This window comes from Oncorhynchus mykiss, chromosome 14 (assembly GCF_013265735.2).
Source record: "Oncorhynchus mykiss isolate Arlee chromosome 14, USDA_OmykA_1.1, whole genome shotgun sequence".
Lineage (NCBI taxonomy): Eukaryota > Metazoa > Chordata > Actinopteri > Salmoniformes > Salmonidae > Oncorhynchus > Oncorhynchus mykiss.
In genome coordinates this window covers 11,398,654-11,413,781 of record NC_048578.1, presented here as the reverse complement: position 1 = coordinate 11,413,781, position 15,128 = coordinate 11,398,654, and the positions used below count along the sequence as shown (strand labels likewise).

General features: G+C 44.9%; 1 protein-coding gene and 1 non-coding gene across 2 annotated transcripts; both read left to right on the top strand.

Annotated features, from left to right (window-relative positions):
- Positions 1–260: 260 nt before the first annotated feature.
- Positions 261–14,907, top strand: LOC110488803 (N-alpha-acetyltransferase 15, NatA auxiliary subunit). Its single transcript, XM_021561197.2, has 20 exons — positions 261–706; positions 6,731–6,815; positions 7,141–7,245; positions 7,630–7,787; positions 7,870–8,004; positions 8,273–8,426; positions 8,530–8,649; positions 8,829–8,924; positions 9,075–9,181; positions 9,296–9,368; positions 9,443–9,612; positions 9,742–9,894; positions 10,002–10,130; positions 10,377–10,590; positions 10,761–10,954; positions 11,203–11,311; positions 11,403–11,501; positions 12,835–12,978; positions 13,215–13,312; positions 13,954–14,907. Exons 1-20 carry the CDS (start codon positions 653–655, stop codon positions 14,161–14,163), a joined length of 2,607 nt encoding a protein of 868 aa, XP_021416872.2. The 5' UTR covers positions 261–652; the 3' UTR covers positions 14,164–14,907.
- On the top strand, positions 10,991–11,126 carry LOC118938776. Its single transcript, XR_005036033.1, has one exon. It is a non-coding gene; the product is annotated as a small nucleolar RNA SNORA18 (small nucleolar RNA).
- Positions 14,908–15,128: the final 221 nt, after the last annotated feature.

The window sequence follows — 15,128 nt, the reverse complement described above, 5'->3', positions numbered from 1 at the left end:
AAATAAAAACAGCACTATTTCGATCTTCTAGATTTACCCTTAATCATTTCGGGGTGATTATGAGTACAACTATGTATTCCATCCCTGGATTGAGGTACTTTTTCCCATCCATATATCGCGCTGGGCTCTGGCTGACCACCTTTCCCGGCATAGCACGGTTCCGACCCAGGATAGATAAATTAAGGAGAATCGGTTTATTTTGGCTAAGTGCAATATACCTCTCATTGACTGACTATATATGAAGGTACCTTTCCAGAATCCAAGGCTGGAGTTAAGAAAAGGGCTGAAAGTGCAATGCAGCCTTATCAGTAAAGAATCCATTTTACATCACGTCTATTGCCGAAGCGATGCACTATACTTTATAACACGTCCCCCCTTCTGTAACTGTCTTTGATTGATTGGTTACATTTGCAACTTTTCATTTCGATCATTTTGCACAGCACGCACGCAGACGCGGAGAACAGCTTGACCCGGGGGAGAAGGTATTCGGCCATTTTGGTCTAAAGGGGGCCTTGGCTGTCACCACGTGAGGAAGAAGAGCCCGAAATAGAGCAAGACAACTCCGGGAACTTTGCCTCAAAAAGACCGAGAGGGGAGAGAGAGGAAACGTCGATTCATGCTTGAAGCTACAGAAGAGTAGCCAGTTTACAGAATGCCCTCAATTACTCTACCGCCGAAGGAGAATGCTCTCTTCAAGAGAATTTTGGTAACGTTAAATGCCTAGCAGTCGCTAGCTAAATCCATTTCAAGTAACTATAACGTTAAAGATTTGATTGGAGTAACGTTGCTTGTAATAAAACAGCATGCAATCATGTCGTCTTGTTAGCTGACATCTGCTGTTCCTTCCATCGCCTGCTCAACGAACGTTAACTTTAGCTAACTCGTGGACTAACATGTTTCGAGGCACTCGAAATGGCCTGCCAGGTTGTCATTAGCCTGCTAGTTAGCAGTTTGTTTGCAACTGGTAACGTTAGGTAACATGCAACATGGCATATAGCTAGGTAACTTTGGTTTATGTGTGGTCCCAGTTTGTTGTAGGGTGATAGTTTAAAATAAATGTATGACTCAAAAACACGGTTGGCAAATGCTTGCTAGCTACGGCTATATAAGTTAGCTAGCTACGCGAACTAGCTATCTGCAAACTCATTCTACGTCCAAAAGCACAGGTGTTTCGTCATTACTCAGCATTTTAGCAACACGATTATCTGTAACCATGTACGCGTTACATTTCACATGCACAACGTGTTTGCATGATGTCCCCAACTATATTACTGCAAACTTGGGTGTGTTAGCTAATGCAATCATTTGCCACTGATTGTACAACTACTAGAGTTAGCTAGCTAACAAAACCTTGCTAGCCAGCCGGCCAACTAGCTGTCACTCACGCTTTGCTGAACCAGAGATCAGATGGGGACTAATTATACAGTTTGTGTCCTATGATGCCAACGAACTGCACACATTTAGTCGACTTTCTCTGCTGAATATTGAGTACCATTCACACGTTTGTCCTATTTCTGGGCATGGTGTTGAACAATTGTTGTAGTTATTATTCAGTTAGGTGGTGTAATTAGCTCGCCATCTCTTAGGGCCTGCAAATTAAAATAACCCACGCCTACAGTGTGAACTACAACCCGTTGGTTACAAACATATTTTTTCATACGACTTCTATATTTATTTCAGCAAAATACACTACATTACTAAAAATATGTGGACACCTACATGTCGAACATCTCATTCCAAAATCATGGGCATTAATATGGAGTTGGTCCCCCTTTTGCTGTTACAACAGCCTCCACTCTTCTGGGAAGGCTTTCCACTAGATGTTGGAACATTGCTGCGGGGACAACCCTGCAGGCTGACCTCCGTTGAACAGTGTTTCCGCCAACACATTGGGGCAGCTGGCATCCGGGTTAAGCATGCGGGTGTTAAGAAGCGCTGTTTCGGAGGACGCATGACTCGACCTTTGCCTCTCCCGAGCCAGTTGGGGAGTTGCCGGGATGAGATGATTGTTATTGGGTCACAATTGGATATCACCAAATTTAGGGAGGAAAAAGGGGTGAAATAATCTAATTGTATGCTGTAGCATTAAGATTTCCCTTCCCTTGACTAAGGGGCCTAGCACAAACCATTATTCCTCCTCCACCAAACTTTACAGTTGTCACTATGCATTCGGGCAGGTAGCGTTCTCCTGGCATCCGCCAAACCCAGATTCGTCTGTCAGACGGGGAAGTGTGATTCTTCATTCTAGAAGAATGCGTTTCCACTTCTCCAGAGTCCAATGATGGCAAACTTTACACCACCCCAGGCACACTTGGCATTGTGCATGGGGATCTTAGACTTGTGTGCGGCTGCTTGGCCATGGAAACCCATTTCATGAAGCTCCCGACGAACTGTTATTGTGCTGTAGTTGCTTCCAGAGGCAGTTTGGAACTTGGTAGAGAGTGTTGCAACCGAGGACAGACAATTTTTACACACTTAAGCACTCAGCGGTCCCGTTCGCCGCTGAGCTGTTGTTGCTCCTAGATGTTTTCACTTCACAATAACAGCACTTACAGTTGACCAGGGCAGAAATTTGACTAACTGACTGGTTGGAAAAGTGTCGTCCTATGACGTTGCCATGTTGAAAGTCACTGAGCTTTTCAGTAAGACATTCTACTGCCATTTTTTGTCTGTGGAGATGACATGGCTGTGTGCTCAATCTTTGGTTGAAATGGAGGGGTGTCCACATACTACTGTGTGTGTATAGACCGACTGATGATATTTCTTCAGGGTTTGCTCTGTACCAAAAAAACACCACTCTGCTGCAAAGCAAACTTGTCTTTACCATATGATCTTTGCTAGATGATTAAACTCAACCCGCGGTTTATGATTGAGTTGAGCGGCGACTAGTGTGGGCGGACTCGATCTTGAACTTCACATAAAATCACATTTTTGTCAAAACTGGTTTCAGCACCACAAGAATAGCCCGCAATTACAAACTACATTGTTCTGTTTAATTGCAGGCTATTCTTTGGGTGCTGAAATCAGTATTAATTTTTTTTTTTTTTTTTAACAAAACACAATTTTATGTGAACTCTGCGTTTGAGTCCGCCCACATTAGTCGCCGCTCAACTCCATCATAAATCGCAGGTTGAGTTAAATCGTCTAGCAAAGATCATATGGTAAAGAGACATTTGATTTGCATCAGTGGTCTTTTTTTAACCGAGCACACACTGAATAAATATCTTCAGTAGATCTATATACAGTGCCTTGCGAAAGTATTCGGCCCCCTTGAACTTTGCGACCTTTTACCACATTTCAGGCTTCAAACATAAAGATATAAAACTGTATTTTTTTGTGAAGAATCAACAACAAGTGGGCCACAATCATGAAGTGGAACGACATTTATTGGATATTTCAAACTTTTTTTAACAAATAAAAAACTGAAAAATTGGGCGTGCAAAATTATACAGCCCCTTTACTTTTAGTGCAGCAAACTCTCTCCAGAAGTTCAGTGAGGATCTCTGAATGATCCAATGTTGACCTAAATGACTAATGATGATAAATACAATCCACCTGTGTGTAATCAAGTCTCCGTATAAATGCACCTGCACTGTGATAGTCTCAGAGGTCCGTCAAAAGCGCAGAGAGCATCATGAAGAACAAGGAACACACCAGGCAGGTCTGAGATACTGTTGTGAAGAAGTTTAAAGCCGGATTTGGATACAAAAAGATTTCCCAAGCTTTAAACATCCCAAGGAGCACTGTGCAAGCGATAATATTGAAATGGAAGGAGTATCAGACCACTGCAAATCTACCAAGACCTGGCCATCCCTCTAAACTTTCAGCTCATACAAGGAGAAGACTGATCAGAGATGCAGCCAAGAGGCCCATGATCACTCTGGATGAACTGCAGAGATCTACAGCTGAGGTGGGAGACTCTGTCCATAGGACAACAATCAGTCGTATTGCACAAATCTGGCCTTTATGGAAGAGTGGCAAGAAGAAAGCCATTTCTTAAAGATATCCATAAAGTGTCATTTTAAAGTTTGCCACAAGCCACCTGGGAGACACACCAAACATGTGGAAGAAGGTGCTCTGGTCAGATGAAACCAAAATTGAACTTTTTGGCAACAATGCAAAACGTTATGTTTGGCGTAAAAGCAACACAGCTGAACACGCCATCCCCACTGTCAAACATGGTGGTGGCGGCATCATGGTTTGGGCCTGCTTTTCTTCAGCAGGGACAGGGAAGATGGTTAAAATTGATGGGAAGATGGATGGAGCCAAATACAGGACCATTCTGGAAGAACCTGATGGAGTCTTCTAAAAGACCTGAGACTGGGATGGAGATTTGTCTTCCAACAAGACAATGATCCAAAACATAAAGCAAAATCTACAATGGAATGGTTCAAAAATAAACATATCCAGGTGTTAGAATGGCCATGTCAAAGTCCAGACCTGAATCCAATCGAGAATCTGTGGAAAGAACTGAAAACTGCTGTTCACAAATGCTCTCCATCCAACCTCACTGAGCTCGAGCTATTTTGCAAGGAGGAATGGGAAAAAATTTCAGTCTCTCGATGTGCAAAACTGATAGAGACATGCCCCAAGCGACTTACAGCTGTAATTGCAGCAAAAGGTGGCGCTACAAAGTATTAACTTAAGGGGGCTGAATAATTTTGCACGCCCAATTTTTCAGTTTTGATTTGTTAAAAAAGTTTGAAATATCCAATAAATGTCGTTCCACTTCATGATTGTGTCCCACTTGTTGTTGATTCTTCACAAAAAAATACAGTTTTATATCTTTGTTTGAAGCCTGAAATGTGGCAAAAGGTCGCAAAGTTCAAGGGGGCCGAATACTTTCGCATGGCACTGTATACACATAAGTATGTGGACACCCCTTCAAATTCGTGGATTTGGCTATTTCAGCCAAAAATCGAGTCTGTTAGTCCACCCACACAAGTCGCCTCTACTCCATTGTAAATAGTTACGTTTAGTCGGCTAGATCCTTGCATAATTTTACTCGGCAAATGGGAATAGCCACTGCTGTTTTTGGAAGCGCTTAAGGTGATGGTGGGCGGGACTAGTTTCCCTGTTAAATACTCACCACAAGTGTAATGTTTTGCATAGATGTGAATTCTGTTCCCACTCTTTCTGTTTAACATTATAAAAACGTTTGTTTTAGTTGCTGTGTTGAGCACTCCCAAGTTCTATCGTAGCCACTTCCCTATGCCAGTGGGGATTCCTGGGCATTATCTTTGTGTGGGGAGCTGGCAGGCTGGTTACCAGGTTGGTAGGCCACTGCTGACCCAGGCAGATAGGAATCTCTGACCGATTCTCTAATCACTGCATATCAACACCCATCTGACCATACATTCCCACAAAGAAGGCTAGCTGATTTTTTTTCAGACTCAATCAAGAGACGTATTACTGTATTGGGGTTGTGACGTGCTACTGTGCTTGCTTGCTGGATATTATCACAGACAATCTACCTGCAAGTGTTCATGCACAACCCTATATAGACAGTCAACTAGGACTGGGCGACATGGCCAAAATATCATATCTTATATGGTATTTTTCAAAATGTACAGTTTTTTGATTAATAAAAGTTCTAAATTTGCTTTGAGTAGTGCGTGAACCTAGGGTGGCGACACATATATTTATAAATTATTTCAATGGGTCTTTCTCCATTCTGATTGTTTTATACTGTTCAATTCAACTTCAACCTAAAATAATTTCCTGCATTTCCATAAATATCTGCATTTCCTGCACTCATGTAAGATTATTTCCACACCGCCACGATATGGGCAAAAATACTAGGCCTTATTTTTAATCAAATGTTGCGATTTCGATCAAAACACTTGGGTGAACTTTTGGAATCATGGCAATAGAATGGTTATTATAATTCTATAGTTAGTATATAAATAATAGTGGGTACTTTCAATACAGTGTTTGACATGACAGCGAACGAAAAAATGCCATGGACGAGTTATTGTGACAGGGAAGGAACCAAAGTGATCAGTGTTTCCTAGGTGACTCTGATCTTTGCCTACATTAAATCTTTATTCATATAGCCAACATATTCATGCTTCGTCTATTCCTCTTTGATTTAGAAGATACGGTTGTACAAACAACATGCTGATTTTAAGCCTCCACCAGTACTGCTATCAGGCTGTATTAGCTAGCTACGTTTGCTCTGACTCAGTACTTTTATTAAGCTTGTTCGCTAGCCAGCTAACTAGCGATTAGCTTTAGTGGCTAACACGATTTAGCTTAACTTGCTAAGAAAATACAAACTAGCCGTTTGCAGATGTAAGAAACAAACTAATATAGTAATTATAGAATGCTTGCGGATTTATATTAAGATCAGTGGAAACATCGTTGTCATCAACATTGTTGCATGTGCTGCATTGACCATGCAGACTGAACGAAAGTGTCTCGTGGTCAAGCAACAACAAATGCGCTCCTTCAGTGACAGTGGGTGGGACCATGTCTGTGGGGAGAGAGAGCTGACTTGTAGTAGAGTAAACTGTAAAAATTGACATTACACACGGCGTATCACATTTAGCAAACCAAACATTCAAATGCCGTTATAGACCGATCTGTGCATAAACATCGGTATACTGTCAACCCCTCTAGAATATTTGCGTACATTTTTGTAACCATATATTTGGGGGGTTCCTCAGATCAGAACTCTAAGAACAAGCTTTACAAAAACCTTGATGACAACACCTCTCCCCTGTTGCAGAGATGCTACGAGCACAAGCAGTACAGAAATGGACTCAAGTTCTGCAAACAGATCCTCTCCAACCCAAAGTTCACAGAGCATGGAGGTGAGGCCCGCTTCAACAGCTGCTACTCTCACTTGTCATTCAGTAGTTGGAAAGTGTCTCGTGGTTGACTATTCCTCTTTGATTTAGAAGATACTGTTGTACAAACAACATGCTGATTTTAAGCATCCACCAGTACTGCTATCAGGCTGTATTAGCTAATGACTCAACAACCGTCTGGTCCAGGTTTGATATCCAAACTGGGTGACCGTGGACATTTTTCATATCCTTTACTCAGTTTAGAACATGAGTGATGGTAAATCCTCTTCTGGTGTAGTGTTTAGGCTGTGACTAACACTAATCCCTCTCTCAATCATCTGTCCCTCAGAGACACTGGCGATGAAAGGCCTGACCCTGAACTGTTTGGGGAAGAAGGAGGATGCGTATGAGCTGGTGAGACGAGGCCTGCGCAACGACCTCAAGAGCCATGTCTGTATCCTTCTATACTAGGGCTAATGAGGTGAGGTTTTGTATGAAGTTCCTACTCAGAGGCGTGAGGACATGCACCAAAGGCTCATAATAAGCCCAAACTTTCTACTGCATCCCACAAGCCCTTACTGCGCCATGTCTACTCCACGTAATTCAGTCAGGGAATGGGAGAGAGCTAGATTGGCTCTGATTGTTACTGTTGAGGCTAATAGTCTAGGCCTGGTTGCATTAATACAGGGTCCACTGTTTTGATTTGTCACCATAAGTATTACGTTCTTTCTGTTCCCATGTCCTTTCAGTCCTCTAAATGTTTTTTTGTTTTTTTTGCAAGGATTTTTTTTTTTCTCCGAGGGTGTCTGTTTTGCCTCCTTAACCCATCCTCTCCCAGGCTGGCATGTGTACGGTCTGCTGCAGCGGTCGGATAAGAAGTACGACGAGGCCATCAAGTGCTACCGCAACGCTCTGAAGTGGGACAAAGACAACCTGCAGATCCTCAGGGATCTTTCACTGCTCCAAATCCAGATGAGAGACCTGGAGGGCTACAGGGTGAGGACCGGGAGAGAGTCTGTCTCCTCTGAACTATTCCCTCTTGCTTTGTGTATAATTTTGTCTCTCGCTCTCTCTGCAGGAGACCCGCTATCAGCTCCTGCAGCTGCGTCCAGCGCAGAGGGCCTCGTGGATCGGCTACGCCGTGGCCTACCACCTGCTGGAAGACTTTGAGATGGCCGCCAAGATCGTCGAAGAATTCCGCAAAACACAACAGGTGAGCTGGCCTTGACCTCTCTCTGACCTCTGTTTTTGAGTCTAAGAAGTATCGTTGATTACTCTGTGGTGTTCCTGTATCACCTGTCTGTCAATTATTCTGATTGGGCACCCTGCCTGGAGCAGTACACCTGATTTTTAACTTGTCTGTCAGTAATTTATTTGTTGGTTATGTATTAGTGAATCTCATTCGTCCCCCTGCCTGTATCAGCAAATCTGATTGGTCACTGCCTGTTTCAGTAAATGTGATTGGTGGTGCTGTGTTTCAGACATCGCCAGACAAAGTGGACTACGAGTATAGTGAGCTGCTGCTGTACCAGAACCAGGTGCTCAGGGAGGCGGGGCTGTTCAAGGAAGCACTGGAGCACCTCACCACCTACGAGAAACAGATCTGTGACAAGCTTGCTGTGGAGGAGACCAGAGGTGTGTGTGTGTATGGGTGTGTGAAAGAATGCCTGTGTGTTGAGTGTTTGCATCTGGGGGGGGAAGAGATGTGTAGATCTAACATGATTCTGTATCATTGCAGGAGAGCTGCTGCTGCAGCTAGATCGCTCGGAGGAGGCCACAGAAGTCTACCGACAACTCCAGGAGAGGAACCCTGAGAACTGGGCCTACTACCAGGGTCTGGAGAAAGCACTGAAACCAGGTAACCTTTGAACCCCCCCACTGCTACCCACCCCATTCCCACTGGACCCTCTCACCAGTCCCCTCTTTAGCATGAGTCATCTCACTACATTGACTAATGTGTTTGGTAGATTTTGTGACCAGAATTGAATCGGTGTATGAATGCCATGCTCTGACTGTTGGCTTGTTGTGTGTCCCCAGCAAGCATAGAGGAGAGGCAGAAGCTCTATGAGGAGGCATGGGTGAAGTATCCCAAAGGACTGGTTCCCCGGAGGCTGCCTCTCACCTTCCTCACAGGTACATAAGCCTACCGTTATCATTACTGTGTAATTATCCCTGGAATGAGGACCTTTCAAGACGACGGTGGGTAGACGCAAGCATGTTGAAACGTGTGGTGTGTGGAACGCTGGAGAATGGGGTCTGAGCTCCGTTCACTTTTCTTTTCAGGTGAGAAGTTCCGTGAATGCCTGGACTGCTATCTGAGGACCAACTTCAGTAAAGGCTGTCCGCCTGTCTTCACCACTCTGAAGTCCCTGTATCACGACAAGGAAAAGGTAAAGGGAGAACCACCGCCATTCCATTGGCCCCAGCAAGTCACTGAAATAACATGCCTGCCCTGGGCTGAGAAGTCTGGGTAATCTTGCGTATCCTTGTTCCCATCCGTGTAGGTGTCAATCGTTGAAGAATTAGTGGTTGGATACGAGACGTGTTTGAAAAGCTGTCGAATGTTCAATCAAAATGGTGAGTGCAATCAGATTTTCATGTGTTATGAAATCTAATCGGAGTAGTATTAGAATGTCATTGTGTCTGTGTAGATGGTGGTAAGGAGGAGCCCCCCACCACACTACTGTGGGTCCAGTATTTCCTGGCGCAGCACTTTGACCACGTGGGCCAGCAGACGCTAGCCCTGGACTACATCAACACCGCCATCGAGAGCACACCCACGCTCATAGAACTGTTCCTCATCAAGGCCAAGATATACAAGGTAACACACACTTTCTAGAGCTGCCATCATGGTGAACACTTTAGTGTGGCTCAACGTGATTATAGCGCTCTTCTCTGCTAAGGTATCTCTGTTGATTTTGACTATTACTCTCCATCTTTGTGTCTCTAGCATGCAGGTAACATAAAGGAAGCAGCCAGGTGGATGGACGAGGCCCAGGCTCTGGACACTGCTGACCGCTTCATCAACTCAAAATGTGCCAAGTACATGTTGAAGGCCGGCCTGGTCAAAGAGGCTGAGGAGATGTGCTCAAAGTTCACACGGGTCAGTCAGTGTGTGTTAAGCTGTCTGTGTAGACTCCACATAATGCTTGTTGCCTTGAAGCGCCACACACAAAGGGTTATCTATCTATCTATCTGTCTGTGTTTCAGGAGGGTGCGTCGGCGGTAGAGAATCTCAATGAGATGCAGTGTATGTGGTACCAGACAGAATGTGCTCTGGCCTACAAGTCCATGAACAAGTTTGGAGACGCTCTCAAGAAGTGCCATGAGATCGAGAGGGTACGTTTTCTAACTTGGGTGGGAAGCAGGCACTTATTATTATTTTTTTATGATGAAGGTGATTAGTAAGTTAGATTTCCTCCCCCTTAAAATGTGCTCAAATTAAAAAGAGCAATGTGGTCCCTGTTTTTAGAGATGCTCATGCAGATTCACTGAGGGTTAAACCTGTATAGATGGCTCAGTGGTAGTGCAGGTCTGCTCTGTTTGGATTTCATCATAAACCATCTCTGTTCTGTGTCCCATCAGCATTTTGTGGAGATCACGGACGACCAGTTTGACTTCCACACGTACTGCATGAGGAAGATGACGCTGCGATCCTACGTGGACCTGCTCAAGCTGGAGGACGTGCTGCGCATGCATCCCTTCTACTACAAAGCTGCCCGCACCGCCATCCAGATCTACCTCGGCCTGCACGACAACCCCCTCACCGACGACAACAAGGAACACCAGGCCGACGCCGGTACGTGTGTGTGTCAGCGCCAGTTTGTGCGAGAGAGAGGGGGAGTCTGTCTGCGATACCCCAAACCGCCACTTGTTTTGATTATCACTAATTTGATGTTTCCTACAATGTTTTATTTTTGGGGGGTTTGGTGTAGTTGTGATCTCTGAGTGAACCCATGTGTCGCACAGAGAACCTGAATGACAAAGAGCTGAAGAAGCTGAGGAACAAGCAGAGACGAGCCCAGAAGAAAGCCCAACTAGAGGAGGAGAAGAAGAACGCTGAGAAGGAGAAACAGCTGAAGAACCAGAAGAAGAAGAAAGAGGACGACGACGAGGAGATCGGAGGACCCAAGGAGGAGCTCATACCAGACAAACTAGCCAAGGTGCGTGTGTGGAGCCTGTAGAAGATGGAAGGAATCACTGAGGCCTATCCCGGCAGACTCCTCCCAGTGAGCCCTAGTCGTTGGAAATGTCTGAAAGAACAAACCTGTGGTTTAACGCTTTACCCGCATGGCTACTACCATTAGCCTTGTGGGATATCACTGCAGAACATGGTGATATTACACCAATTAGGAGACTGAGTGTTTGTTTGTTTTTGGAATAAGACCCATTTGTTTTCTTCCCCCTGTAGGTAGAGAACCCACTCGAGGAGGCAGTGAAGTTTTTAACCCCCCTGAAAAACCTGGTGAAGAACAAGATTGAGACCCACCTCCTGGCCTTTGAGATCTACTTCAGGAAAGGTAAAGGAACAAGACGCGGATTGACATTCTGACACACAAAGAATCCCGGTACCTTTTGTCAGTGAAAACAAAGTCTCTTTCCCTCTCGTAGAGAAGTACCTGCTGATGTTGCAGTCAGTGAAGAGAGCGTTCTCCATGGAGCCCTCCCACCCTTGGCTGCACCAGTGTCTAGTGCGCTTCTTCAAAGGAGGTACGGTAGAGTAGGTCTTCTGTCAAACGGCCAGGCTGAGGGGCCTTGTCATTACCCACAACTCTCTGTCTCTGAACCCTTTTGTTGAATAGTTGTCTGTGTTCTGCTACACGATTCTATGCTGTAATGCAGTGGTCACCAACCGGTCGATCGCGAGGCATTCCTAGTGGAAAATGAAAAGACAAACTCCTCAACTTCCTGGCGGACTTTAAGATCTGTGGCCAAATCGAGTGTGCCTACTGCGCTGGCCAATCGTACGGCTCAAATCACCGTGCCCACAGAGCTTCCATGGCCGCTGCCATGACAAAGTTTGATACTAGCCTACATAAGATTTAATAACGTAAAAGTTCCTGTTGACTTTTATATCCAGCACTGTTTTTATTCAACACTATTACAAAACAACATGCTTCTCCCTGCTTTCACTTGCACTGCAATGAATGAGTAGCCAAGTGTATCGATAGCCCTGCGTTGTGCATGAGGTGGAAGACTGTGTCTCCCCTCTGGTCAGTCTCACCGGAGGAAAGGAAGGAGAGAGCAGGGACCGTGAGAGGCAGACCCTCTGCTGCTCTTTCCCTCCCTCTGCTGAGACTGTTCAAAACAAGTGGGACATCTGAAATCTTTGACCTCTGTGAAGAATGAGGTCCAACTGGGAAAAATAGTTTTGAACGGTTATACAACTCGGAAACTGGCATCTTTCTAGACCTCCGACCTGAAGACTATTGACATAGTGTTTTGACCTCGTTTTTTTCCCCAAGTTCCCTGTTGTCTTGAAAGCACCATGACCCTCAGATGCAGGTACCATCAGTACAGTAAAAAAAAAATCTAATTTCAATTTATGCTCAGCTGTGCTTCGCAAGTGCTATACCCAACTGATCTGAGTGGCTCAGTGCTTGAAGCGTCACTACAGACACCCTGGTTCGATTCCAGGCTGTATCACAACTGGCCGTGATTGGGAGTCCACATAGGGTGGCGCACAATTTGGCCCCGGTGCCGTCTGGGTTTGGCCGGTGTTGGCCGTCATTCTAAATAAGAATTTGTTCTTAACTGACTTGCCTAGTTAAATAAAGGTTACATTAATCTATTTTCTAATCAAAGCTTGTTTTGAAATATAATCTGGTCTGAGAACAACAATAGACCGGGCATATAGCCAATATGCTGTGATAATGTATTACGCCTACTTTAACAACGAGGTTTGTACAGAACTGTTTTTATTAGGTTATTGTTTTAAAAAAGATAAAAAAATGTGTCTGAGCGGTAGATCTAAGTTTACTTTTTGAATGCGAAAGTAATCTTGATTCCGATTGGTGACCACTGTAATGGGTGTGTTCCTCAGTGTCGGACAGTAAGGACCTACCACAGGCTGTGCGGACTGTTTTGAAGCAGGAGATATCGCGGCTGTTTGGGGAGAGCAACCCACAGAGCTTCAACAAGAACTACCTGAGCCAACACTCCAACTCTATACCACACCGTGTGGCTGGTACGTACACACACACTACCTGAGCCAACACTCCAACTCTATACCACACCGTGTGGCTGGTACGTACACACACACTACCTGAGCCAACACTCCAACTCTATACCACACCGTGTGGCTGGTACGTACACACACTACCTGAGCCAACACTCCCAACCAAGCCCACATGAGACTGTACCATTACCACTCACACACAGTGTGAACTTGTGACTGATCAGCACCATGTTGTCCTCCTGCAGCTGCTAAGATGATGTTCTATCTGGACCCGTCCTCGGACAAGATGGCCTCTGAGCTGGCTACAGCGCTGGATGAGTCCCTCAATGGGAGAAGCATCACGGTGAGCACTTACTCACTGCGCTTTTATTTGAACAAGTACCTTTTGGCATGGTAGTCCCATAGATGCGGTAAAGAGGTCAATGGAACGCAGACCAGGGGGGATAGGACAACGGATTGGTGCACATTCAACAAATCTGATCTAACATAGTAGATATTCGTCAAATTTGTCATGACTGACAGACCCACAATGTGGTTACTGAAGTCTGATTTGTCTGTTTTCGCTGCATAACATTTATAAGTTGTCACTTTTTAGGTTTACGAGAAGTGACTGCTAAATGCTAGCTCCCGTTCGTATAAACTGGTTGAATAGCTAGCATACAGAAATCAGTGGCGGTAGTCAGTTGTTGTTTTTAACTATAATGCAGTCGATTGGTTAAAATGACATGAACATGTCTTGCGGTTGACATCCAATACTCCGATTTTTACCTCAACATAGGCTAATTTGGCTGGGGAGCAATGGAGATTTGGGATCTTTACCCCACTCGCTTCCATGGCATTTTCCATTGTTTTGGTCGAGTTCCATTGACCTCTTTACCACATCTATGCCTGAAACAGTATTCGGGAAAAACAAAGGCAAGGAACAATTGTGAATGTGGTGTGACCCAAGTCTAAGCAGACACCCAATATTGTCTTTCCTATCAGATCTGCACAGAGGTGCTGGAGGCGCTGCGTGATGGAAATCTGGGCGACGGGCATCAGAAGGCAGCGGAGGTGTACCGCGCCGCATGTAACAAGCTGTACCCCCACACCCTGGCCTTCATGCCCCCTGGTTACGAGGACAACGCCTCCACCATCAACGCCAACGGAGACCTGTCAGCCGGCGAGCACGACGACATGGCAAATGACATGTGAGAGGAGAGCGAGAGAGTAGAGGAGCACACACGCTGCCAGTCGGCAGTGACAAACCCCAGCAAAGGTTGTTTGTTCGTGAATGCCCCCTGCAGTGCACTGACCTGGACTGAGAGCCGCAGAGGGAAGAGGAGGAAAAAACGAATGCCTATTTTACTTTTTTTAAACCCTGTTGACAACTCTATTCTTTAACTGAAACAAAATAAACAGTATGAGAAGAGTGTAAAGTGGTTAGGGTGGCTGCCGTTAAGTCAGGTTTTTACTCCTGTGTTTTCACGCCTGTATTTCTCCTGTATGTGCATCTGCTTCTCACGTTTTTAAAGGTAATTTATATATTAAAAATGACAAAGAATAAAAAAGTTTGCAAAAGTTGAAAGATATCAATTGTAGTGGTGGTGATGGAGGATTGTGGTTGTACTTGTGGACTGGCGTGTGCCAATAAAGAAAGGTGGAACTTTTAAAAGGAGACATCACTTATTTGGGGGAGGCGTAGGAGCGATGCACTCAGTTACTGAGCTCAAACGGTCCTCTGCTTGGCCACGAGGGCGCAGTGGTAGTTCCTGGCGTGGCCTGCAGGAGGGGACAGGACAGCTGATCTGAATGCAGGGAGACAGAACTCAAAGCTCACCTGGACTGCTGTATGACTGATGTGCAGATTTATTGGGTTTTATTTTATTTTCCGCTCAGTATTTTCCTTTCTAGTTGTACCCATGTGAAAGTCTCATAAAACCACCATGATAAAACAAATGTTTGTTTTGGGATCTGTTTGTTGATCAAATGTTGAAAAAAGGCTTAATCCAAGTTATTCCCCCCCCCCCCTTTTTTCTGGGGGGGGGGGGGGGGGGGGCGCCTTCTCAATCATACTGAATTCTGCACATAGACCACGCCAATCTAACACCAAGGAGTTCTCAATAAAACTAAAGTTAAATAAAAATATATTTCCTGATTGTTTTTCCTGCAGAAGTTTG

Excerpts from the sequence above, each read along its gene's own strand:
- LOC110488803 (XM_021561197.2), top strand. The coding sequence starts at position 653 with ATGCCCTCAATTACTCTACCGCCGAAGGAGAATGCTCTCTTCAAGAGA. Across the intron at positions 6,816-7,140 it reads AAAGTTCACAGAGCATGGAG|AGACACTGGCGATGAAAGGC; the intron begins GTGAGGCCCGCT and ends TCTGTCCCTCAG. Across the intron at positions 12,979-13,214 it reads TATACCACACCGTGTGGCTG|CTGCTAAGATGATGTTCTAT; the intron begins GTACGTACACAC and ends GTCCTCCTGCAG.